The sequence below is a fragment of the Amblyomma mixtum genome, unplaced genomic scaffold (assembly GCF_055824585.1).
Source record: "Amblyomma mixtum isolate Tamu unplaced genomic scaffold, ASM5582458v1 scaffold_19, whole genome shotgun sequence".
Taxonomy (NCBI): Eukaryota; Metazoa; Arthropoda; class Arachnida; order Ixodida; family Ixodidae; genus Amblyomma; species Amblyomma mixtum.
Window position 1 is genome coordinate 909,601 of NW_028317716.1, and position 27,924 is coordinate 937,524.

Sequence of the window (27,924 nt, forward strand, 5' to 3'; positions counted from 1 at the left end):
CCCCACACCACACGCACTCTTTCCCGTATCTGTTCGGTCACATTTTATGAAACGTGGCTCTGCTTGGGTAGATGTATGTTTGTAGTCGTCTGAGCGTGCTGGCTTGCTCTTTGTTAAGACTATCCGCCGGAGCCGAGTACTTGTTGCGCGCTACCAACAACGTCTTCATTGGCTCCCCGTAAGATTCTGGCGTGCTGAAGGGTTCGACCGGCAAACCCGCCCTCCGGTTCGTGAACCCTCGGACAACGGTGTCTACCATGCGATTTCCCTTAACCCCAGTGTCAGGGACCGAAATGATGGTGTGTTGAGTGTTTGTGTTGTTTGATCCATGTCTGTGTTGTTTTTGTTCGAAGAGGATCCTCGCTGCTTTTGGGCCGATACTTCCATCTCTGTATGCCCTCGCTGCAGCCTGAGAATCCGTCGCTATCCAGTACCTCAGTCCCTCCCGATTGGCTTCAGTCAGGGCTAGAGCCATGGCCATCTCTTCCGCTGCTTGTGTTGTCCTTCTGCGCACTGATGCACCAGTAATTATCTTCCCTTTGGCGTAAACTACTGCTACCGCCCTAGCGTTTTCCTCCATCTAAACACGGCGCACAGAAAAAACACACAGAACACAGGGAGAACGGACAGGACAAGAGCGCTCTTGTCCTGTCCGTTCTCCCTGTGTTCTGCGTGTTTTTCTGTGCGCCGTGTTTAGATGGATCGATACCAACTAGCCCAACTTTCTCCTTTAGCGTTTTCCTCCGTTCTGTACTTGGACGCGTCAACATACAAAACCATCTGTTTCTTCTTTAGGAACCTCTCCAACTCCGAGGATCTCGCCGCCCGTCTTCCTTCGTAGTTCTTCGGGTCCATATTTCTGGGCACTGGTTTAAGCAAGAAAGTGCTCCTAATTTGGCGGTCAATGTCTGTCTTGTCTTCGCCCTCGTCTTCTGCCCGGTATCCTAGCTTTATTAGTAGTGCGCGGCCCCGGCTCTTCTTTTAAGTCTTTCCAGTTGAAATCTGAGCATTGTTTCGCTGTGCTCCTCATAGGTTCCGTTAACCCCTATGTTCATCAGCTTCTCTGTCGAGGCGCAGGTCATGATGCCTTTCTGATGCATGTTTCCATTTTGTTCTTTTCTTTTTGTTACGTTGTGGGTACGGAAGCGCGTACGTAATCCTCGGTATGATGAGCGCAGAGGTGATCCGTAATGCATCTCGCTTCTTCACCCCTTTTCTCTTGTTCGTAATCCGGCTTACCATCCTGGATATCTGTTTCGTTAAGTGTTCCAAGAGCTCCTGCTTTCTCCTGCAGCCACATTCCTAAGATGCGAAGCTTATTTGTCCTTCTAACGGGTTGTCCATCTATTTCTAATTCTATCGTTCCCCTGTCCTCTTTGTTTTTGTGAAGTCTAATAAATTCTGATTTTTTTTGGGGAGCACTGCGTCCCGCTGTTAGCGCTCTGCTCAGAACGCCGGCGCGCGTCCCGCTCGGCTCGCCCAGAACGCCGGCGCGCGTCCCACTCGGCTCGCCCAGAATGCCGGCACGCGTCCCACTCGGCTGGCTCGGAACGCAACAGCACGAAGCGACGAATGCTTCGAGCGAGGCCCAGGAGAGGACCGCGAGACGCGGACGAAACGAGACGCGTCGGAAAAGCCCTCTCAACTCTGCACATCCGCCGAACCTCCTACATATCAACGACCGTTATCTTACTGTAGTATCCGTAACTTCTTGTATTATTGTATCCTTAAATAAACCAGTTTGCTTTATTCAAGAAGAATCCGGCCACTTCTCGCTAACATGGCGCAGCGGACAGGATATGCAGAGGAACCTCCCGTGCACGAAGAAAGAGTGGACATCGCGGAGCGCAGCAGAACGCCGTCGGTGAGCTCTGAGTCCGCATTCATCGGGTCTCCTGCGAAATCGACTGACCGCCACGTTATCAATGCCTTGAAAAAGCAGCGACTGGCGGACGAGTTGAGAACCCGCGGGCTTCCGTGCACCGGCCGAAAAGACGATCTCATGGCTCGTCTTCTGGACGACAACGCTCGCCTCCAGGCTCCGGCAACCACGTCCAACTCAGCGACCAGCCAGGGCGGAACATATGGCGATGACCACGGAGAAGCGGACTCGAAAGCGCCGGCTGCGATCGATATGCTGCGGGCCGAGGTTGGCGAAATACGAAGGCTTCTAGCCCAACAACGACACCAGCTGCCGACACGAACTGGGCACGAAACGGCTTCCCAACGTCATGAGGGAGTCCGCGCCCCTACCGCGGCACCAAACCAACGGCCGGCACAGACCGTTCCCGGCACACCTCCTCAGTCCTCACCGGAAAACGATGCCGATACAGCTCCCGAGGGTACGCCAAGCTTGAACGCAGTTGTGGCTATGTTCGCTTGTGCGCAGCTACAGATGATGGAGGCATTGACGAGAATGTCAGCGCCAGCTTCGCCCGTGCTGATCCAGTCTACGAACGATACAGCGTCCGCCATCCCCGAGTACGACGGTAGTGCTCAACGAAACGCAGACTTGGATCTCGCAAGTGGAGCGCGTTGCTGCGTTGGCCCACTGGTCCCCATCACTGACGCTCGCGACGGCGACAACTCGGCTGCAAGGAGCTGCGAAAGACTGCCACAGCTCTTACGGTATGACTTACGAAACGTGGGACTCCTGGAAGTATGCCTTTGCCTCGCGTTTCGACCGGAGGCATACAATGCAAGAGCTTCTGGACCTGCAGGCTTCTCGAAGACTGCGCAGTTCGGAGACACTCGTCGAGTATATGTACGCCAAAAATGCTCTTCTTGACAAGTCTCCCTACCCGCTTGCGAATGAAGAAAGAATTTCGCTGATTCTCAGCGGAATCAACGAGGACACCTGGGCTAATCCCCTCGCTGCACATACTTGCAGCAGCGTCATCGAACTGATTGACCGCACAGCGCTGCTCGACACCAGGCGGTGTAAGACAGTAACGGCGCAATTCCGACAAACTGCACTGGGGCAGCGGAACCAGGGCAGGAGCAGCGACGAGTCCAGAGCGGCGGCGGACGACGGACGCAGTGATTCAGGCGAGCAGTCAAGGTGGCGGGACCAACGAGAACCAGGTAGAGCCATGCGAGCCCGAGCCTGCTTCAACTGCAGCAACATTGGGCACCTGTCAAGGGATTGCACAAGGCCGAAAACAGAAGCCACGATCCGTGCAGAACGATGCCGAGGATCCAGAACTAACGAATCACTCAGTATCGGGCCGACAAACAGGCAAGCGAACTGTTTCCTGTAATCGAAGGTCGGCACCTTACCTATCGTGAAATGCTTCATCAAAAACCGACCGGTGAGAGTCTGCATAGACAGCGGTTCGAACGTGTCCGACGCCACAAAAACCGTCGAGTTAGAGGACACAGTTCCCCACTGCGACCGCTACTACGCCCATCTATGGGAGCGCAAGAAGTCGCTCGAAGCTCTACTTGCCACTCGGAAATGGGACCGCGATATCCGACGTAGACTGGCGCGCGCACACACTAATATCGAGAACTATGCAATCGAACTCACTCGACAGAGCTGGCACAACATTTGTGACCAGATGAACAAGACTCCAAACACTCGTAACACGTGGAACCTCCTTCGACATTTACTCGACCCAGCTGGAGGCAAACTCGAAACACGCCAACAGCTCGAGCGAATCTTCCAAAAGTATCCTGGCACGCCAGATGAGCTCAAACAAGAGCTTATAAATACTTACATCCGCCCCGAACCAGCAACCAACCCCCCCTTCTATCAGGGCGCTGACAATCCCGGCCTAGACGCTCCAATCACTCTTGCGGAGGTCCGAGCAGAACTAAATCGCCTCAAGACGACTTCAGCAGCCGGTGCCGACCGCATTTCAAATAGAATGCTTAGGAACCTGGACGACGCATCCATTCATGCTCTTACCGACTATCTTCAAGAATGTTGGGCCAGCGGTACCATCCCTCAGGAGTGGAAATGCGCGAATCTAGTCCTCATCCCCAAGCCGGGAAAACCACCAACCTTGGCCAACCTCCGCCCCATCTCTCTCACGTCCTGCGTTGGGAAGCTGATGGAACACGTAATCCACACCAGACTCTTGACATACCTCGAGGACAACCATCTAGTACCAGACACAATGTTCGGCTTCCGCTCTCATTTAGCGGCCACGGACATTATGCTTCTTCTCCATCATCAGGTGGTCATGAAACGTACACTGGACACGAAAGTCATCGTCGGCCTCGATGTTGCCAAGGCATTCGACAACGTCCTTCATGAAGCGATCCTTCAACAACTTCAGGCTCTCGGTGTCGGACATCGCACGTATGCGTACGTCCGAGATTTTCTCTCCGACCGCACAGTACAACTAAGCACCGGCACGGGAGATCCTTCCATCATCTCTCCAGGAAACCGTGGCACGCCCCAGGGCTCCGTGCTTTCGCCGATGCTTTTTAACGTTGCACTAATAGGCCTTCCCAAGCTACTCGCCGACATCCCTCACCTGCACCACAGCATTTATGCTGACGACCTCACACTTTGGATCACGCACGGCAGTGACGGCCAGATAGAGGAGACTCTCCAGACCGCAATCAAACGGATCGGAGATTACCTCATGACAATTGGCCTCACCTGCTCGGCGACAAAGTCAGAGTATATAATCATCCCGTCCCCGGGACGACGCCCTCCAAAAATACATCCTGAGATCAACCTCCAGGTGTAAGTAACCCGATGCCTCGTACAGATCACATCAGGATCTTGGGCTTACACCTACATGCCAACGGTAGCAACAACACCACGCTCCAACGCATCGACCAGTCGGTGGTACAGATCGGACGCCTCCTTAAGCGAGTTTCCAATAAGCATCATGGTATGCAAGAGTCCAACCTCCTGCGCCTCGTTCAAGCCTTCATCTGCTCACGCATCACCTACTCTGCACCCTACCTACGTCTCACTCGTGCCGAAAGCGACCGGCTAGAGGCGTCACTCCGAAAAGCGTACAAGACGGCCTTGGGCCTTCCCATGTCCACAGCTACGCATATGCTCATGGCTCTCGGAATCTCCAATACCGTGAGCGAACTTATTGAAGCAACCCTCACTGCCCAATACGAGCGGCTCTCACGCACACACGCTGGCCGAGCGGTACTGCAGCAAGTTGGAATCTCCCCGCCGAGAGCGGCCGCAAGTTATGCTGAACTTACCCCGGAATATCGCCAAAATCTCCGCATCCCTCCCATTCCCAAACGGATACACCCGGAACACCATGCCGAGAGACGGGCCGACCGTGCACGTCAATTCGAGAAACGCTTCAGCGGACGTCCGGACGTCACGTATACGGACGCCTCTTACCATCCCTCGAAGCCAGCGACGGTGGCGGTAGCTCTCGCCCCTCACCGCAGCTGGTACACAGCCTGCAGCATTCGCAATGCAGAAACAGTCACCGCAGGAGAGGAGGTTGCCATTGCGCTAGCGCTAGCTGACCCTAATACCAAAGTCGTCATCAGTGATTCTCAACAGGCTATCCTCAACTACGATGCTGGCCGTAGCTCTTGCCAGGCGTTACACATTCTCCTTTCTACTGCACCCTCTTCCAACTCTCGCTTACTTCTTTGGGCCCCAGCCCGCGAGTCGCTCAGCGGAAACGCACAGGCGCACACTCTCGCCCGAGATCTCAGCTGCCGAGCAGAGTGTATGATCGGCCTCCCTGCTTCCTCTGACACTAATATCTCACGTGCTTCTCTACTCACCACTTACACGGACATACTACAGCACTACCGGCTCGAAAGATGTCTCTATCCTTCCGCACACCGTGATCTAACAAGACGCGAGGCCGTCCAATGGCGCAAACTACAAACTGGCAGTTTTCCATACCCCCTCTTATACAGCAAGATCTTTCCGCAACAGATAGACCCCATGTGCAAACACTGCTCAACTCCAGCCACTCTCATACACATGGTGTGGACTTGTACACATTACAACACAAACAACCCAAACACCCCAGAGACGTGGGAGTCTCTCCTGCGTACTTCCGAGCCGGCAGACCAACGCCGGCTTATCCAGCGCGCGGTGGAGGCCGCGACATCCCAAGGGATCCCCGTCAACCTCCTCTAAGCCAGCGCAACCGGTGCTTAGACTGGTCCCCTGTTTTGGGAGCAATAAAAGAAATCACCACCACTACCCTCAACGGGAGCTCCGTTGGACCCGACGTTGGACCCCGACCCTGGACGTCTCCAGAAAAGATAGAAGTGCTTGACCGATGCATCAGTCCAGCCCGCGTGGCCAGCTTGGAAGTGACCGTCGTATCATCGACCGTGCGTCTCGAAGAGGTCGTGATCGCTCCCTTGCCAAGTGCCATGGACCTGATTCTGGGTTCGATTGGCGCCGTGCCGTGAACGTCGACCTCATGTTCCACCCCTCGAACGACGTCACTCTGGTCCCTGTACAGCCATCGGTGAGTGAGCCACCATTTCATGCGCCAGGCGCACACGATACGAACCGTGTTGGAGAGACGTTAATAAGAGCCTTCAGCAATCGCAAGATCCTCGACGAAGCTCCAGCAAACGACATCGGATTTGTAAGGATGAACTCGAAATAACCCGGTCCTGACGAAGATTTCGCTTATCTGGTTGAAGAGGCTATATCCAAAATAACCCGAGACGCGGACGCTGACGAAAAGGATGAGCTCCGCACAATTTTGAAGCATCACCATAAAGCATACACTACAAAGACAGGTGCTTTGGGGCTCTGTGAGCATGTTGAGCACAGTATTGAACTCAGGGACGACATTCCCGTCGCATCAAGACCGTACAGATCTTGTCCTGCGGACCGCCACTTTATGAAGGAACAAGTCAACGACTACCTAGCCAAAGGGATCATCCGACCCAGCCATAGCCAGTACAGCGCTCCTGGCATTGTGGTGGATCAGCCTCACCATCCGACCACTCCTCGATGGATGATTCACGACTACAGAAAACTGAACGAGAAGACCATCAATCCGCCATATCCGATGCCAATTATGGAAGATGCCATCGATGACATCATGAGAGACGGCTCGAAGTACTTCACCGTTTTGGACGTGAAGTCGGCCTTTCTCACAGTGTACACAGACAACTTCAGTCTATCCTACCTAGTGAAGAAGAGAGCGACGAACCGCCGGTTGGCACGATGGACTCTAGAACTCGCGGAATACCTCTTGGACGTTAGGCACCGGCCTGGACGACAAAATGCTGCTGCTGATGCTCTCTCGAGACAAACGCTGGAAGCTGAACCAATCGGAAACGAAGTGACCAGTGACGACCTCACCTGCCTCGCCGTAATGGTGAGCAAGCATAGCCGCATACGCGAACAAGAGCGTGACCCCGAATGCCAAAAGTTCTGTGCCGAAGCGGGAACGAAAAGCTCCAGCTATGAAGTCGAAGACGGCATTGTGCTGAAAAGGTCTATCGAAAGAGGACGCGTTTGCAGAAGAGTGGTGGTTCCCGCGGCGCTCCGAAGCAGTGTCATGGCGGTGTTTCATGACGACAACGGACACCTTGGAAGCGAGAAAACAAGGACATTGGTGAAAAGCAAGTATTGGTGGCCGTCCATAGCGAGGGACATCCGCCGTTACATCGAGTCATGCCACACCTGCCAAGTCGTAAACTCACGAACGACGCGAGCCGAGGGGTACCTGAACCCCAGAGAAATTCCGAGCGAGCCCAATGTGGTCATTTCTCTCGATCATATGGGCGCCCTGGATGGAAACGAAGGATATGTACTTGTATGCATCGATCACGCAACAAGGTACATGGATGCGGTAGCAGTGCCAAGCACCTCCTCGAAGCACTATTTGGGTTTTATCACTAACCGCTGGATTCCCCGATTCGGCGTGCCCAGCATCGTCATCACGGATCAAAGAAAAAGGCTTCGCGAACAAATGAACAGCTTAAGTTCACCACAGACTTGGAATTCAGCACGTGAACTCTACTCCATACTGGCCGCAGTCAAACGGACTGATTGAAAGAATGGTGGGAACACTGAAACAAGTACTAAGGAAGGTCATCAACAACTCCGATTCATGAAAAAAGGATCTTCCTAAGGCGACGTTCGGTATCAATGTCACAAAGCACCGCCTCAGCGACAAAAGTCCATTTTATCTCATGCACGGTTGCGACCCGAAGGTGCCCGGAGAACTGAACATTGGAACCACCTTCGAAGAAATCGACGCCGCAGAAAGACTCCACGAGATGGCCAAGGGGCGCCAGGACATAAACTCTCTTGAGAGGAGCCAGGAGGAAACAACGAGACGCTGCAACGAAAGACGTCAAACACCACATTTCCATTGTGGAGATCACGTTCTTCTCAAAATCGGCGCAAGATCTACATTAGATCCTAGATATGAAGGGCCCGTTCGAAATAACAGCTTTGACCGGACCCAACATGGCTGTCATAAGCAGGATCCCTCACATTCCTGGAAAGTTAAACGAGAAAACCGTGAACATCGAACAGCTGAGAAGGTACAAGGAACGCGCCTTGAACACCGAGGAATAGTATCCAGAATGCGCGCCAGAGGACAGGCGCAATTTTTGGAACGGCTGTGTTAGCGCTCTGCCCAGAACGCCGGCGCGCGTCCCGCTCGGCTCGCCCAGAACGCCGGCGCGCGTCCCACTCGGCTGGCCCGGAACGCAACAGCACGAAGCGACGAATGCTTCGAGCGAGGCCCAAGAGAGGACCGTGAGACGCCGACGAAAGGAGACGCGTCGGAAAAGCCCTCCCAACTCTGCAGATCCGCCGAACCTCCTACGTGTCAACGACTGTTCTCTTACTGTAGTTTCCGTAACTTGTATTCTTGTATCCTTAAATAAACCAGTTTGCTTTATTCAAGAAGAATCCGGCCACTTCTTGCTAACACCGCTAAATCAAGCAAATTGACCGATCTCATCCGCCGCTCTTTGCAGTAGCTCTTGCTTGTTTCCCGTCGATCGTTTTGTCGTCCACACTCTTATGTCGTCCGCATAAATTGAATGTTCTACATCTTTGATGTTTTTCATTGCTATGTTGAAGAGCAAAGGTGAGATGATGGATCATTGTGGCGTCGTCTGTTTAGCGTCGTCTTTTCTGACCTAATGTTGTTGATGCCGATCGTTGCTGTTCTGTTAGACAGTATGGCCTTTACGCATGCGAAGATGCTCTCCCCACAGTTTGTTGCCGAGAGTTCTGTGAGAACGGCGTTGAGGCCGATGTTGTTGAAAGCCCCTTGAGGTCTACAGCCAAGATTCTGCCTTCTCGAGTTCCCGATATTTGTTTTAGTACCGTGTCTCTTAACTGGAGCATCACGTCTTGCGTCGAGAGCCCCGTTCTGAACCCGAAAATGCTATCCGGAAACAGACCGTTGTCCTCCATGTAGTTGCTCAGTCGAGTCTTGACCACTTTCTCGTATAGTTTACCAAGGCATGAAATTAGTGATATGGGCATAAGGTTCTCTAAACTGTGTGTTTTCCCTGGTTTAGGCACCACGGTAATCTCAGCGTATTTCCACTCCGCCAGTACCGTGCCCGTTTCCCGGTGCTCGTTGATTAGTCCAGTCAGGATTTCGATGTGGTCATCACTGAGGTTTCTGAACATTTCATTTGTTGCTTGATCTTTTCCCGGTGTTGTGTTCCTCGTGAATGACCTGGCAGCCGCGTATACCTCGTACTCTTTTATCGGTTCATCCAGCTTCGAGTTCCTTGTCCCCGAATATACCATGGTGCAGGGTGGCACCTGCGTGCTTCCGACGTACCTGGACCAAAAATCTGTAATCTGGGCGTCCGTTCCCTGAAAATTGTGCGTGATACGTTCTATCGTTTTGCTGTTTTCTCTCTTTGATTTTGTCGAGTATATGAGGTGCCTGAGCAGCACCCATGTTTTAGCGCAACCCAAGTTGCCGTTTAGTTTATTGCAAATTTGGTGCCAATTATCTCTAAGTAAGTTTGCGGTGTTGTCGTATATCTCCTTACTGATTTGAGCTATTCTTAGTCTCAATTTCCTGTTATTTTTTTGTTTCTTCCATCTTTTCTTCAGCCTCCAACGAGCCTCCAAAAGATGTAGCAATCGTTTATCCGCACGTGGAAATTCATCGTTAACCGCTAGCTCCGTAGTATTCTCTCTGTGGATCTCCTGTAGTCGTTTGGTCCACTTTTCGATGTCCGTTATTGCAGTTCCTCCGGCTTCATTCTCCAACTGTTCTCAGAATTTTTTACAATGTGTGATATTTGTCTTTTTCTGGATTATGCGGAACTTTGTATGTTTAATTGGCGTTTGAATTATGTAGTGGTCACTTCCGAACTCCTGTTCGGTGTTAGACCATTCGTAGTCTAGGATATTTCCTATGATGGTCAAGTCGGGGCTAGTGTCTCTTGAAACGCTGTTTCCGACCCTGGTAGGATATCTGCTATCGGTAACAATTTCCAGCCCGTGCGTGTCCACTCCATCTAAGATGGTTTTTCTTTTCTTTGTATTCATCTTGTAACCCCACTCTTTGTACAGAGCATTGAAATCTCCTAGAATCACAAGGTGGTTTTGTTTTATCAGGCCGATCACCACTCTAATGATTTCTTTGCTGTTATGTCTCTTCTTGCGTGGTAGTGAATATATCATTAAGCTCGACTAGGATCCTCTCCCCGCGCTTCATAGGTGTGACCTCTATTGAAAAATGTTCTGTATCTTCTCCCTGGGTAATGCTGCCTTACGGGCTTCAATAATTTCGACCACCTCGTTATCATTAACGTGCGCTGACATCGCACAGCACCCGGCCGCCTTTTGCGTTCCACCCGCATCGAAATGCGGCCGCCGCGGTCCGGTACGAACCCGCGTACTCGGGCTCGGTAGACGAGCGCCTTAACCACTAAGCCACCGCGATGGCTAGAGGGAAGGCGCGTAACTGCCATCTTGGAACAGTGGACACCTCAATCATGCTTTAAGCTCCGTGGTGGCAGTGACAGATGTGCGTTGCATGCGTTGGCATTGACAACGTTCTGCCAGAAACGCGTCGCTGAAGCCGTAGGCCATAGGCGTTTATTGTATTCATCGGTGTTGGCTTTGACAACGTTTTAAACTCCGGTCATTTCACATAAAGGAAGTGCTCATAACTGGCTCCATAGGTCAGTGAACGCCTGAATCGCGCTTATAGGTACGTGGGGTCATGAGAGAGAGATGTGGCCTGCACCCGTTAGCGCTGACAACAGTGAGCCAACTCTCGCGATCAACCATTGACCGGCACCTGCCAGGGTGGTAAGGTTGGTGGGGAGTGATGTAGATATCAACACAAACAGGAATTTCTTACCATTTATGCGGGAGAACATCCAGTTCCTCTTGCTCGTAACGCCTCCCATGACTGTGGCAACCTCACGAAATACTTTCATAGACCTCGCCTTTGAGAATCTGGCATTAGTGCAGCAAGTCGAGCATATATCCATCTATTTCCCAGGCGACAAAGCTTCCTTCTGACAATCTAGAATTGTTAGTGGAGTATTTCTTAATGAACGAATATGTGAAAAATAATTTTTATGTGATTGTACGCTTGTGATTGTGATTGTCTTGCTCTAATTCTTTGCCTGAATCTATCGAAAAGCTGCAAGAGCTTACGAGCTGATCTCAAATTTCACATTAGGAAGTAACACAATCGTCAGCAATTTTTTAGAGGACTCATTAACTTCTTTTACAGGTGTGTGGTAAATTGCACTAAGAAAATTAGATGCAGTGAGAACTGTGAAAAAGCGGTCACTCACCCTCAGTTGCTCACAGGCAGCACAGAGCACAATGTCTGCAATGGGTACTCTCGGACTGGTGCCTCAAACACTGTAATTCCACTCACTAAACATCCGAGAAGATGGTGATAGAGACGACCCCCTTTGTTGAGCACTTCATGAATTCGAATTCTGCGGCATTTAAATGAATTTGTAAATAGAATACTTGTATCTAGCTCCTGAACTCTCTCCGCACTATTTTTTGTGGCTGTGCCCTCATCTCTTTGATTTCATTTCTACAGTCTGCTTGCTATCCCTTTATTTCCGCTTCCCAGCTCAGGAGCTTCCAGTAGAGATAGAAGATGCTGGGTCTAGCAAGAATATTTTCCTTCTTTTTTATTTTTTTTGAATAAAACTACTGCTACTGCATTTACAAAACTTTTAGGTTTCCTGCACCACTGATGCTGGGTTCGCACTGCCTCAAAGCTGAGCGGTGCGTAAAACGCATTTCATACAGCTGCAGAACCTAAAAATTTGCCATTTGTCAATGTCCACTAATCAACAGGTACAATACAGCTAAATGTACTTGATGTAAATGCACTAAATGTAAATGTACTAAATGTACCTGATGCTTCAATTCTATTTTGTTTTCCCTCTGACTTGGTCTTTCGAGGAGAGACTGCGTGTGGTTGTTTTTGTTTTTATGTTTTTAAATTGACTACCGCATAATGCGCGGGTCAGCAATAAACCTCATTTGCGAGATAGCGCTTGTCTGCGTCGTTTCCTTTCCATCCCTTGTGTTCTTTGTGCGCTATTTTTACATCATGAATGTACTGAACAGGACTTCTTCAGCTGCCTCTCGTGAACAGCTTGTAGGCAATGTCTTGGGGACTTTTTCTCCTCTACCTCTGCTTCGCGCCCTTTGCTTCGCGTAATTGTCGGAGCTCATGACACCACTCTGGTCAACACACTTGTCCCGCAAATCCAGCATTCATGCAGAAAAACATCGTGTGGCGGCGCAAACAAGGGTGCTGCTCGTGCGTGCACCACGCAGCTCTCCGACGCGGCCACCGGCCGGAGTACCTGAAGTCCCAAAGTGCATCGCGGCGCGGGTGGCGTAGCGTAACTGCTGGTGAAATCGGTCAATTAGGAGCAGTGCTGGCATTTCCATCAACATGGTCCTCGTACGCACCTCCCTCCTTGAGAAGACAACGGCTGGTTCAGCGTGCTGGAGTCGGGGATCGACTATCAACTGCGCGCTTGGCGCTATAGGTAGCGCGCACACATCTGCTCAGCGTAAAGAAGCGAGCGTGCACATAACGGCCAAATCCCCAAAGTGGCACCTTGCCAACATGGTATGGCAATTTTCAGCATATTGCGAAGTTGACTTTTCGGCCTTAAAGGTGCTCTGTTGCAAAAACTTGAAAGCGGTGAAGGTATTAATACTGAATTTAACAAACAACATTTTTAATTTTTTTATAGCGATACTACCAAATACAAGAAACACGTTAGGAACATAAATATTATTAACAGGCCTCTTTATCTCAGCGCCTTCGAGTGACAACTACGGATTCGCTCGTCGGGAAAGGAATGCGCCGATGTCCGCCAATCATAAACCCCTCTACAATAGCTTCTTGGGCTTGCTTTCGAGAATTGTCAAGAGCAGTGTAGGCTTCTCATCTAGCCACAGATGTGGTTGACCAGCCTTTGGACATGCCTTTCACGCAGTATACATTGGCAGCGCTGTACTTAATGCGCCTAATCCCTACACAATAAGACTTGAGGTTGAGAATGCATGTTATGGTTAGAGGCCGGGGCGGGCTGGGTACACGAGCGAATCTGTGTGGCCATGACCCTTAATTTTCAGAACCCTGTAAGTCAGCTTTTCTTTGAAATGGAAGGGGTCCCTACAATTCAGGGGATACCTGCTTTTTTTTTTTTTGGGGGGGGGGGGGGGGGCAGAATTCGGTTGTAGCGCCTGGCAAATACATTGTCAGAAAAATGTCGGTTGCCTTTCGTGCACTTTAAAGGGATTAGGCGCAGCTCCGCCATGTCATTTCTTGTGAAATGCACCCTCGCCCCGCTGCAATCGCGACGGAAGGGTGACACGCAGCTTTCCCAGCATCAGCGTTCCACCCAACTTCTGCCCCTAGGACGGGCCTCAACGCCGTGGTAAAAGTGTTTTCTATGCAGGAAAGATTACCTAGGAAATATCAAAAGTGTCTGCTAATCTTGCACCGAATTATTCTCCCGTAGTGTGTCGTGTGCTTGGGCGACAAACACCGTTCGTGGCGGAACACGTGAGCAGGGTTTGTGCTTCATACAGGACGTTGAGGAAAAAAAGCGAGTTCTTTATTTTCGCGAAGAAAAAAGGAGGATGCAATTCATGCAGTTGCAAATCAACAAAAACTTGAAAAGTGAAGAACGCAATATTAGCGGCGATAAGCAAGGCTTCTTTTATTCGTGCTCATCTGTAAACAGTAAGAGCTGATGAGATTTTTTTCGTTCATCGTGGAAAAAATGCTCGTTCAGAGATACTTGTATGGTTTCTTGATCTCGTGCTAGGAGGTTTCAAGTAATCGGAACAGCACTAAGGTGGTTTTTTACTGAAGAAAGTAGACGTATATATATAAGCCGCTGAGTTCTGCCAAATTCTTCCTCGAGATCAGTCATTGACTAAACGGTGCCTTTGGAACTATGTGTTTGCGACGAATTATTTCTAACCTAGTGACGTGCAGTTTGATATGACATTTTACCGCGAGCAGAGCAAATATGCATAGGGATGATACTGTTCAATCTATACAATTTGGCTTATCGTGAAGTCTTACCGACAGGATTCAATAGATTCTGTTTTTACTGTGAACGATGCAAACTCATTAAGCAAAGCCACGAAACAAGCTTTGTAAATCCGGCTGATAATAAAGCCTTACGGAGGCAATTCTATTGATTTTTTTTACTGTGAATGGAGCGAATTCATATAGTTAATTCATTAGCGCCCAGCGTACTTTTAAAAGTACAGTTAAATGTTTTATGATTTGAACACCAAAGATTCATTTCTCTTTCAAATATGTCATGCTTTTGTCACCAGGGGATCGGCCGACGCCCTTTAACTAAGAAGGTGCGTTTCCTCTTGACAGTATGTCCCCTTTCCGTGGTGAAAATTTAATATGTTTGTTTCTCAGGGAATGCACCGGTAGTCGCTGGCATATAATTTTCTCGCGGGCGCGTTTATGGACATATTACGCTAGTTTCAAGTATATAGCAGCAGGAAAGACGAAAATAAGCAATGATTGTTGCGAATGTCCCGTTCCTTTCGCTTTTTTGCCACAATCAACCTTATGCTGCTGTATTTTCTACAGTACGTTGGGTCTTCCTGCGTGCACAACGGTGCCTATCTACTCCAGGTCTTAGCTCTTATGACTCGTTGAAAAATTTCGAAAAAAAAAGCCACTTTGCTCCGCGAGGCCTTAGAGACTGCCGTACTTCTCTCTAGCTATCCTCGATATAACAATGATGCCATTTTAATTGTTATAACAAAGTTTTGGTTCTAAGAACTGGCTGTTCTGCACAGCTGACGGTTACTGTTATGCATTTTACACCTACTTAGGAAAGTTCTTGAGATCTGAAAAGAAACATTTGGAAGTGCTTCTTTTACTGTCGTTGCCTGAGGTGATTTCAGCGCTTAGTGACCATTTTATCTTTTTTGGAGCTCTTTCTCCACTCCAGACATTCTTGTAACGCTCCGCAAGAAGGAATTTCAGGCTATAGGAACCGTTTGCAAAAACTGGTTAAGGAAGTGTCCACTAGGCTCAAAGAAAGCAACGGAATAGAAGCATCCAGGAAAAACTGTTTCTTGCTTTCATAGTGTAAGCTACGTGCTTTTTTTGAAGTCAAAGGAAAAGTGTAGTCACTGTGGCCTGAAGCTATAACAGCATTGAGCCTATATGTTTTGTAAAGTGGTGGTTGCCTAGAGCGCACGAAGAACAGGACTTTTGTAAGCCAAAACTCCTTTTCTTTTACAACAGCGGTATAGTAGGTGTCAACGTTTCGAATCAAGCCGTCAACTTCTACTACATCGGCATCAGGGACAAAAAGGGGGGATGGCTGTTTACACGAAAGCTCAACTTAGCAATTTTTAGCGCCTCAATAATCTATCAAATTGCTAGAGACGAGCCTACTGACTGTTTTTTTTGCTTTGGTAAGAACGTTACAAGTCATTATGTAAGCCCTGACGTGCAGCAATCAGCGGTTCGGAGACACTGTGGCTAAATTTTGCTTCTTTAAAAAAAAGAAAGCTTCCTGCACAAATTAGAATGCCTCTGGTGCCAGTGTAGCCAGAAAAAGATTTACGTCCGCCTGCAAGAAGTGTTATATCACCCTGCGTAAAAATCAGTGGCATGTTATGAAAATTCATGCCACCAAGCAGAAGTGGAGCGAAGTATCCACATATGTGATGGAGGTGACCTAGACTACTTTGAATTGAATTGAATTTATTTTTCCAGAACAACTGGAAGGATTTCCTAGCAAAAAGCTGCTTCGCAGCTTGACTGGGCCCAGAAAACATTTAGTACACCTGTAAAAAGTACCCCTGTGTTACCTGGCAATTAGTGAAGCAATCGTGAAGAAATTTCAGTAATGTGTTTCCCTTTATAGGGGAACATTATGTGCTAGAAATGACGAAAATCGCCCCGTTAGGTTTTTCTCGGTTGCTGATGTGTTAGGGCAAGGAACAAACCCTTTTAGATTTGCTCCTTGTAAAGTGTTACAGAGCCCATTCTGTAGAATTTCCTCTGTCCGCGAACGGAGCGAGTTCATACAGTAAAATAACTAACACAGTTCTATAGAATTTGGCTGATTACAAACTCTTATTGAGCCGGTTCAATAGATTCTCTGTTGACTGCGTAAGGAGCTAAATTTTGTAGTTAGGTCTTATTAAAGGCTAAACTGACTGCATAATGAGCTGCCTCGATAGGCAGCTAGTTTCTATAGAGGTCCTTTAGAATCATTAGGCTCCCTGCACAAGTTCAAAAGGAAGTCGACATCCATTTTTGTAAGGGCGGCCTTGGCTGTTGCATTTTAGTGGAGGCGAATTGCTAGATGACGGCTCACTGTGCGATGTCAGCGAACTCTAAAGAACTCGAGATGGTCGAAATTACCCAGAGTTCAATAATACTGCGTTCCTCATAGCCTGTATCGCTTTGGGCATGTCAAACCTCATAAAAAACATTCGTTTAAACCCCTTCAAACACAGTGCGCTTCATCAAACACACTAAAATTCCAGAAACCATGGAAAAATTTCCTAAAATATGAAATTATACGCCTGCATTTTCAATATTGGCGATTTAAATGATACGAAAGGAATGCTTCTACAAAAGCGTTTAGGTCTGTTTAGTATATGGCCCCTTACTCGGCACGCACACAGTACGTAACGACAAAGCATTCCGAACTGTTTCGGCTAAGAAAAAGCGCCCCGTGAAACGTCGCTCATGGTGTCATAACAACCAAACAATGTAGGCACTCCGTCGGGCATGCAGAGGGCCACATGCGCCTGCTGCTCAGGAACTTCGAAAAAACGTGAACTGCTCTCAAAATGCATCGCAGCCGGCTCCAATTAACTCCACAGTGTTGCTTTTGAAAACTAATGAACACCCGTTCGACGCATCAGAAATGGCCGCAGGATACACGAGACCAAGGTCTTGTGTAGCGCACAGCGTTTCCTGTTTACCGAGCTAATCCATTACCACAGATGGCGTTAGAAAGCGCTGCCGCGTGGTTCGCAAAACTACCGAGAATTCGCTCGTTCCAGGAGGGTTGCGTTGCCCAAGCTCCGTAATACAATGCGATCAGATTTCTGGATAAGAACAATAAGATGTTGCAAGCTTAGTTCTGAACTCGAACTTGCATCATTACTCTATTTTGCACAATGAAGTGTATCTTTCAATCGGCTTAAGTTGTGTTACAGGATTTAAATCCTATGAAAATGAAGTTGAAGGACTTCGGCGTTGATGGCCTGTTACCTCACCTTGCTTTCCATTTTTTCTGTGAAGTTTTTGCGGTTTACACAGAGAAAAAACAATGTGAATTAGCTATAATTTGATATAATTTAATAAACTATGATGGCCAATGTCGGGGTATCGCATAAAAGCTGGGCTCACACAGCAAAGTGCCCATATACAGTACGACACAATATGCAGTACCACGCAATACACAATACCACACAAAGCAACCCAGAAAAAAAGAATATTCAAGCAAAATAAGCGATCTTCTTTTTCATTTCGGACTATTCATCACCTTTGTCGCCATCTTCTTCCTAATGATTGTCCAATTTGTCGTCGGGAATGGTCGCCATACTTGCGTGTGGTAAAAGCTCACTCCGTCCTCAGCCTCCCAAGTTTTGGAGGTTGCTCTCTGTCTCTGCGTCATTTCAGCTCCGACACTGCATCTAAATTCTGGTAGCAAACAGGTCGGATAACCTACCAAGAGCAAACGGTCGACCAAAATCGCAGTGGCGCTTCCGCTGGAGGCGCCGGTGCCTCACAAGGTGCGCATCCTGTAAATTATGATCTCTTTGCCGGCAGTAATGACTCCATTCATCCCGTTGCTCCACTGTCACCCGGGCATCTAACGTAGATCGCTGCATCGCTTCAGTGCGAGACTGCTACATTTGTGTGTCTTCGTGGAAATGACGTGGAGGGCTGGCTCGAGCAGTGCATCCTTATGAGTGCGTATGATTGTCCGGTCTCTGCTATGAAGCTTCTCGATATATCGTGCTATTCTAAGACTCGGTTCGTAAAATACCAAGATCCATCGTGCCCTGCCATCCACAAAAAAAAAAAAAATGATGCGCGTGTGCAGCTACCGGGCGAATCCCGCACGTCCGACAGTGCAGATGCACTCGGCCTGTGTCGAGGAGTAAGAAACAGAGGTCTAAATACGATCTGTCTCGTCATATTCTTAAAGGCATCGGAAGATATGCTTTTCATACGCTTGCTAACCAGAATCCTACCACAGTCTAAGATGTCCGCACCACTTTTCAATATCCTGATGACCTTAAATCCTTCCGTTTGCAACAAATCTCAGAACCCAGCCTTTCAACTGAGTTGGACTTGCGGTCTCTAGTTTCACTTCATCATCAAACCGTCATCAAATGGGGACCGGATGGCTCCTCCTTACCGCCAGTGAAATCCAATTCGACACCGACCTCCGTGCTCCCCTCTGTATTGTTTCTTCAAAGACGAGTTCTCTTCAATCCCTCTCTCCGCGGCTCCGAATCATCTGTATCCCATCGAGTGCCCACATGCATACCCAGATTACGGCGCCTGCTGCTTCTACCGTCTATCCACGTTAGCCGCCAATCCGGCAGAGTCTCACCTCCTTAGCCCTGCGACCCGCCAAGTATCAAGCGGTTTGGCGCCAGCTTCCACCTTGTCTGGTGTGTACTACTGGGCAATTCTTCGCCCTAAAGCCCGTGTTTGTCATCGGCGTCAGCGGGACGAGCGTGAACTGTTTGGTAACTTCCGCCAAGACGGTGCATATTAGTCGTGTGTTTGCCGTCCGACGTTCGCCGTCAATGTCTTCATCGCTCCTCTCCTCTGTGGACATCTTCTGTCCTCATATCGAGCATCCGGTTGTCAGACCGCAGCTCCCCGCCACACTTCCATCGCTCCTCATCGCCTCTTCATCCGTCCTGTCAGGCGCATGGCCGGCACAGACAAATAGCGCCATTTCCGGCAGTAAAGCTGCACGGCCCGCCCACTCTGCCATTCCTCCTCCTCCACCACCGAACATGTAGCCCTTTGATAAGCTTTACCTAAACAACACGTTGACAACAGCCCTACGCTGGCGTGAAGGTTGCAGAAATTGGCAGGCACATCGGTCCTAAGCGGCCACTTGGGAAAACTCCCACCTTTTCCAACCATTGCTCGACTTTTAAAGGTCTTATGTTAAGCCTGTCTGTTCGACAGCGGCCCGACGTTCAGACTGGGCCTATGTTAGGCCTGCACAATAAGAAGTGGCCAGATTTTCACACTGGGCCTGTGTTCAGGCTTCTTAATTAACAATGACCCTACGTTCACGCAAGGGCATATCTAATATTTAACCAGTCGGTCCAGGGCTATTGGCTAATCTAGTGCTCATATGACATTTCCATCACAGGGATCTCACATGTTTATACAATATTGCAACTCATCCGCTTTTTTGTGGGTTGTTAGTCTTAGATGCAATCTGAGGTACCACCTCCAAGTGTGCACCACAGGGTAACCTCTATGCATCATCTTGCTTGGAATATTTTGAAGAAAAACGTAGTGGGTGACTGAAAAGCCGGATTCATGAATGGTGGGCGGGAAAGAAGTTGGGAGAGCGGCAATGTAGATGACGGAGCAGTCCGCATGTTGAATTGAATACTAGTGACATGTGCGATCCTCACGGACACCACCTCTCATGCTATTTGACAAAGATTTCAATAAAAGATTCGTACGAGCACAGAGCAGTATTTCCCATCCACTTATAGCAAGCTTATATAGACGTGTAAGCCAAAAGAAATCTTTCGGGTAATGAAATAATTCATCCATGTCAGGCAGAAATTAGTGGTGTGTGATCTTCGAGAAAGTTGAACTTCTTGTGGCACTGTGCTCTATGTAGACATCTTTAGAGAACACAAGGTTTTGAGGTGCGCCTTAAGTCCAAAGCGGCACAGATGAAACTGAATTTTATGAGTGCAGGGCTTTTCACTGAAGCTGTGCCTTATTTTCGAGACTAGACCGTAATTTTTAAAGCGCTTCTGATAGCATTTCTACCTGCTGTGGAGAAACAAGATATACAAGCCGCAGTGCCATTATTCGAATGGAAGCTCGCCTGGCACACCACCTTTTTCACTAAAACAGAGAAGACGATGGAAATCACAGCACATCGATGTATTTTGACTGCAAGTTTTTATGCATGTGGCGCATAAAATGTCTCCGTCTGTTCTTTCCTTTCTCCCAACAAGGATCGAACGCTTGCTTACAGGGTGATATCGTATGCGCTAAAGATGTGATTGCCTTTTGGAATAAAAAATCAACATTTAGCAAAAACTAATACGTTTTGAATGTGCCGTAAGCTATTTAAATTGTATTTTAAACATATTTTGTATTAATGACTACATTAAAAAGTGTAGGAAATACGTTCCTGAAATTTCATGCTTGATGTTCCAAATATATTCTCAAAACATGCCAAAAATGCCTCACTTGAAGCATACTTCGAGCACTTTTCAAATAAGTGAAAAAATATGTATGCAGTTTTTGCATCTTGTCAGTGTATTAAAAGTATACTTTCGTAACAATGAAATTAATTAATCCGAAGTATACTTCAATTCTAACCAACGTGCAGCCCTTTTAAACGTATATGCATGCAGTTTTAGCATCTTTTCAGTGTATTAAAAGGGTACGTTCGTAGATATGAAATTAATTGATCCGAAGTATACTTCAATTCTAACAAACGGGCAGTCCTTTTAAACGTATTTGCAGCACACCTCCAGCTGGTGGTGAACAGTCGAGTGCTCCTAATCGCGTTTCGGGAAGTGACATTTGCGTGTTGTCAACATATTTGAGTGTACTTCCGTAAATACGCAATTAGTTCGTCCAAAGATTACTGAAATTCCAGCAAATTGGCAGTCCGCCTTAGCATATTTGCAGCACACTTCAAGCTGCCGTTGAACAACCTAATGCTCGAAATCGAGTTTCTGGAAATAGCTTTTTATTTTGGTGTTGGCAATATATTTAAAGAGTACTTTCGTAAATACGCCATTAATCCGTCCAAGCGTAATTAAATTCTAACAAATAGGCAGTCCGCGTAAACATACTTGCATTGCACTTCAATCTACCGTGGAACAATCTTGGGCTCGAAATGACGTTTCAGGGAACAGTGAAAACTCTCCCTTAACTGTCGTCCTTTCGTTTATGGTAACTTCTAGCAGGAAGGTAATCAGCTCTTATTTACACTACTTGCGTAGAACGTTATAGCATGATACCGGCAAAGGCGCCTTAGGTACTTCTGGGCCGTAATATTCCAGCGAAAAGGACCACGACCGGCAAGGCCGACCGGCTCCATTAGACGCCCGTGTATCTGTTGTTTGACAGTTCGAATGCTGACCTATTTCTGACTCAAGTTTCGACGAGCAGTTCGGTTCTAGATCGCCCCCAGATTTGAACGCCACCATTAGGGTACTTCTGAGATAATTTGTGGGCCCACAGTCTTTGCGCAAAAAAACGCCACACCGGGCAAGCTAGTGCGTCACTCTCGATGGGTATATATAAGGCAAGCCAAGTATGGCGCTTCTCGGAGCACTTCCCGTTTGCTGGGGCACTTCCGTCATGATTTGCTGTGTAGGCATCTTTGCCGTTCCCGTTATTGTCACTTGACCTTGTAATCTCATCTACTTCGTGATTGATGATAACTGCCTTTGTATAATTTGTTCTGCAGTTGAAGATTAACCCGTATCATTCTCTGTAGTCGACCTTTTATAAGCCGAAGTGAATATTTTTAATGCATTAAATGCATATTTTTAGTATATTTCTAATGTAATCTAATGTATTTAATGTATATTTTAGTATATTTTTTGCATTAAATATATGCTAAGCGTGCAAAAATGTATTTTTCACGTATTTTAAAGAATGTTCAAAATATTATTCCTAGTAGACTTAGGAAGCATTCGTATTGCAGTTTAAGCAAAGGGACAAAAAAATGCGAAATAATATGAAATTAATACAATATGTTTGAAACGCATTTTAAGCACATCTTCTCTTTCGCTAAGGGAACGATTGTATTTTAATTCCCTTTTATGGTTCTCATTTTTTAGTGCTTGTACAGCGACGAAGAAATAAACAGCACTCTTTTGCCCTGGAAAGGTGAGAACGAAGCAGTCGTTTACGAAGTGAATGGGTGATTGATGCAGCGGAAATGCAAAACCTCTCTTCTTTCACCAATCCTTACCAATTCTGATTCGTATGTTTTTCACTCACTGGCCTACTACAGTTATAAGTACATTTGTGCATGGATGCTACCTCGGGAGGCAGTCTGTATTGCACACACCTGTTACCAGAGAAATTTGTCTGCCTATATGGGTTCTTTTCTGTGCTCCCTGTTCCGGCATCTTTTGTTGTTTTTTTAAGTCGATCTGTTGTGAATATGCAAAACATGTCGTCTAACCTATCGAGGAGAATATTCATACCATTAAAGTGCTGTGGTATAGCGGTGAAGCGGTGAGTCCCTGCCAAGACCATTGGGACTAGTTAGACCCAGCTTGCTCTTCCGGGACAGTACAGAGAAGGAACACTCCTTCAAACTTACTTTTGAGCATAGGTCTCTTCAAGACGGTCATTATTTTGCACTGGGCCTTGTCTTGTCTGAATCATTTTCGTCTCAATAATTTTATTTTTGGTTAAATCAGTCTTAGTCCGCCATATCCACCACCTTCCCTAGAATAGTAGTGGAGTGGTAAATACGTAGGTATGTCTTTAAATAAAATACTCATATTAAAAATGCGTCCCCTGAATAATAGCACATGGTGAACTGCAACACTATCCGATCGAATCTTTCGCGACGTTGGTGCTACGCCAATCTTCAGCTACGCGAGATTTAAAACTACTTTGTGAAGTTATACACATATTAAGTTATGACAACCCACTACCACCACTTAATTAATTTCATCTACCCGTCTCGTACAACCAGGATTTTTTTCAACTGTCGTTTAAAGTTTTGAGTTGTTAACAATGCTTATAATCGCCCGACAGTTGTCTGCTACTGCTTTAACCGGAATCAACTACCTACAACGCTGAAAATAGCTAAATGAAAAGGTCTGCACAAGCAATCATTACGCAACTCCATTATAAAACAGAGGTTTTCTTGCATATCTGTCGCATGTTGTATTTGGAAGTACTGCATAATTTTAGGTTTATATAACTACCTTCTGGCTTTTTTGTGTATAGTTTTTTATATAAACACCGCATAGTATCATTTTACCTGATATTTATGTATATTGGGGTGTGGTGTCAATATGATTTTCCGCATTTCGTGCATGGGCCTAAGTCTAACCTAGAAGAATAAATGCCCAGATGATCTCATTTATCTTTTTTCTGCTATTCGTATGAATAAAACTGATTTGATGTGAATTGAAACAGCACCTGCTATGGTGACCAGGTTGAGGGTTCAGGCGGATACCGACGCCGCCGGCGCCGACTACTCCGAATTGTTATCGTCTTCATATTATTTTTAATGCCATAACATTAATTTCAGCAAGATATGAGGACACTTAGGTTGCCGTAATACTTGAGTGCGGTTACAACAAATTTGAAATTTGCGGCAGCTGCCATTGAAATTTCTGCTTCCGTTTGCGTCAGTTTCTTCGCAGTTATTGGTTAACCAACCACCACATTCTTATTATTAGCTGCAGTAGCAGACATATGTTAACTAGAAAGGCTGCAGTCAATTGCGTATATCAATTACTGTTTTGATAATTTTAATTCTTTGTTGCGCATCTATTGCTTTCGAGCAGTATTTTGTATCCACAGACATGTCCGATCTTTAAATTCGATCTATTGCGCCGTACTCAAACAACAGCAGCCGCTAAGCGACCCTCCAGCTGCAGCGGTACCCCAATTATGTTAGGACTCTTCCTTGTCTTTGGTGTCATTATGTTACCATAGTTCAGCTGTTGATTCGTAGGTGGTCTCCAACGCGTGGTGTATATCCTTGTAGCACGCTTTGAGAATTTAGACCATCGTTCTTTGTTATTTGTAGAGAAGCTGTCAAGTGGCCACTAATCCATCGTTTTCTCGTTATTTCTATTTCTAATAGTTTTTCAACAATTCATTCACCTTTTTTATTCGAGCTACTCTGTCCTAGTACATTTTTTTCACCCCTGATAATAAAAATGTATAAATGATGGATTATGAATTTCGATGCATTTTTAATTTCATTCCTTTAGGTGGCAGCCCGAGATTGGTTCATTTCCTGTCAAATGACCATCAGATATCTGACTTTTCTAGGACAACAAGCGAATTTCAGTGCACAAGACGGCCCGGGGTTGCTCCTGACGTGAACGATAATCCTGTCTTGGCCCCCAACTACCAACAAGGTTGCGCACAATCCGGTGGACATATCGTGATGACGTCATACTTTCACGTGACACTCTACGAGGCAGAGAATTTCATGACCTTAGGCATCTTTCTTCTGCTGAGAATTGTTATGATGTCGCATAAAAAAGGGTTAATTGAATTTGGTGAAGGGCTGCAACCCTGTCCGGCCTCTTGTTGAGATTTTAGACCAACAGATCTTGTGGTTGCAGAAAAGGTTTATTCACGAAGTTGAGTACAAACTTTGTAATTAGATTACCTTTTGAAGGGTTCTATTGGACGAACCTGCTCGGGGTCCTGTTCATAGGCCTATTCTGGCACTGAAGACCTGCGTTGAGCAGAGAGGCCTAGTAGAGGTTAGCATTAGCTGTTACTACCTCACTCCTGAGGTTTACGCCGTGGTGTTCCTCGTCGGCGTCCGCAGCACCACCTTCCACCTGCTTCAATTTGCATCTGAAAAGTATCAGACAAGAAGCTTCAACCATCATTCGAGCAGTTTGCTGAACAGACCACAAAGCATAGGAGTATAATGTCAATATTCGCCTATATTCGGCGCACAGGGGTGTCATTCGGTCAACTAGTTTTATAAATCACTTACAGAAATAGCTGGTAGATGTTCATGAAGCTCCTCTTTGCACATCATGAGCGTGGTGCAGGCGCTACTTGGTAAATTTATCTTTTTAGTGAGGGCCCTAAAGGAAATCAGGTTGTCATCTGTCTGGGGCTAGTAGAACGTGTTTTAACGTTTCGGCAGTGCTTTGTTTACCATTTCCCGTTTAAGTTTCTGTGTACGAACAGTCCTCATGTCTGCTTTATAATATCCAATTTTTCTAGTGCCCCCAGTTGCCCGGGTAGACCACTTGTGTAGTGTTGCTTCTCCGTAACCTTGAGCGCATAAAAAATTGCTTGCATATAATTTTAAACTGGCTACGTGACCGCAAGAGTGTATGCTGCTGGGCAAGTCAGCCCTACATTTTTAAGCAAGGGGCGTTGCAAGCAAAACCATGGCCTTGAATATTAGTCGGCATTCTGCGCCAGTCCTTGTGGTCTCCATGTTCATGATTGAGTTGAGCCCTCCACTGTTGACCATGATATCTTCTGTCTTTGGCCGGACGCAAGCTCTGATACCAGTAGTATTTGTAAAGTGGCAATTGATGCGACTGTGCTCGTAGCAGCTGCAGTATGCGATCTTTACTGCTTCAATGCTTGATGTCGGTAGAAATGAGAGTTGTGGCGAAATCGAAAATGAGGGACATGTGCATGGAGTGCTCCTCGTTGAGTACGCTATAGAGCCAGAGCACAATATGCGCGCGTTCTCACCCGCGGTGCTCAAGATCAATGCGCCGAAAGAAGAAATAATCGTTATCAGCCAACCAACATTCCGCGCATGGCGAAGGCTTTTCTGGAGCCTCCTTACTGCGGCAAAGTTCCCAATGTCATCCCTGCCAAATTTCGGCCGCCTTCTACTAAGCCTGCTTCTTTGCTGGAATCCTACCTGTTATCTTACAGACGATGTTTTCTGTTTATTTTGGATTAATTGCCCTGCCATGCCCATTTATACTTCGAATTTGAGAACATGAGTAACTTGCTTTCGTATCTTGACCAACTCCATTCTTGTTTTTGTATCTATCAGTTCCAGATTCATACCTCGTGGAGTGAATCCCAGTTTAATCTCGACCTTTGTTCTTCCCGCCATTGGATACCGGCCGCGGCAGTTGAATTTCAATGGGTGCGAAATTCTAGAGGGTTCTGGGGTTCATTAACGTACACTGAGCAATGTCAGTGCACGTTAATGAACCCCAGGTGGTCGAAATTTCCGTCAGCCCCTCACTACGGCCTCCCTAACAGCCTTAGTCGCTTCGGGACGTTACACCTCCATAAACCATGAACGAAGCCTTATTCTTTCACATCAATTTTCTGTCTAATAGGCGACTTCCGTATAGATACACTGTTATGTACAAACATCACTCATGAGGCATACTGTTGAACTACATAATATAAGAGTACGTAAGTGACAAATGCGTTTGGTTCCATTCTTACTATCTTAATTATTTCACTCTTGGACCCGCATCTGCGTTAAGAACCTGCCCTAAGCCGATGTATTCTCTTGATAATGAAAGCTATAGGTGTCTATCTTAAACTGTTGCTCTCTTTCGACACTGGTCAACAGTAGCCCTCTGCATATTACCTTTTAGGCCCACTTTCTGTTGCCTGCGCCGTGCTCAGTCATGCTTTGTAATTCGTTTCCTGAGTTAGTCAGCAAAGGAATATCATGAACGAATCACAGATTACTTAGGCACTCGGTTAAATTCATGCTTAACCTTTTTAAACCTAGATCTCTGAACATGTCCTTCGAACGGGCGGCAGGGTTGTGCAGCTGCTATAGATATGCTCCTGTAATATTGCGTATGCGTCTTCTACATTTTAGTTCCGTGATGTCTGCATGACTGCCAAGGGTTCAATTGAAGAAGATGGCTCCTCATAATGAAAAAAGGCAGTGTAGAAGCGTTCCTGATATTGAGCGCATACTTCTATCCTGTTATCGATGGTGCGTTTATGGTCGGTTATTGAGAACATTTACGAAAGTCTCGTTGGGTGGTTGGTTGATTGATGTCAATGATTGTTTTGCTTTCATTTGCGATTTCGTTAGTAAACAACCTCCAGGCGACGGACAGTCGGCTTATCGAGTTGTTTAAGGCGGTGCCGTCCTCTTTTTTATTGTTTGAGGCAATGTTACTGTCCTTCAGCCGAGGTCATGAGACACGGCGTGCGATAAGCACAATCTTCGCACCATACTTGAACTGATCTGCACGTACCGGATTACATAGCTGTGCTTCGCCCTTGCACTACTTCTAACGCTCCTTTACTTCCTGTTTTTTTTTTATTTACCGTAGGGATCTGCACTTGTTCTCCATTTCTGCCATCTGCATTATTGTATTAGTTTGGCTACTCTATGCACGCGTGTAGAAAACCTTGGCTATCTTAGCTAATGCGTTCATATTGGTAATCACACGGTGACATTCTTTGTTCCTTAGCATCTACGTCTCACTTATTTTTTGAATAAACTTCTCTTGCACACTTTCAAACCATCATCCGTTAATCAGAGCATGCTGGATTCTAAGCATATTAA

At 47.0% G+C, this 27,924-nt stretch overlaps 1 protein-coding gene and 1 pseudogene across 1 annotated transcript in view; both read left to right on the plus strand.

Annotated features, from left to right (window-relative positions):
* Positions 1-27,924, plus strand: part of LOC149324759 (uncharacterized) — a 195,863-nt gene that overhangs the window by 75,456 nt on the left and 92,483 nt on the right. The window contains exon 4 of the mRNA XM_089565290.1: positions 22,520-22,568. Within this exon, the coding sequence (XP_089421416.1) occupies positions 22,520-22,568 (49 nt within the window). The remainder of the gene's footprint in view (positions 1-22,519; positions 22,569-27,924) is intronic.
* Positions 3,879-6,091, plus strand: LOC149324761 (uncharacterized; annotated as a pseudogene).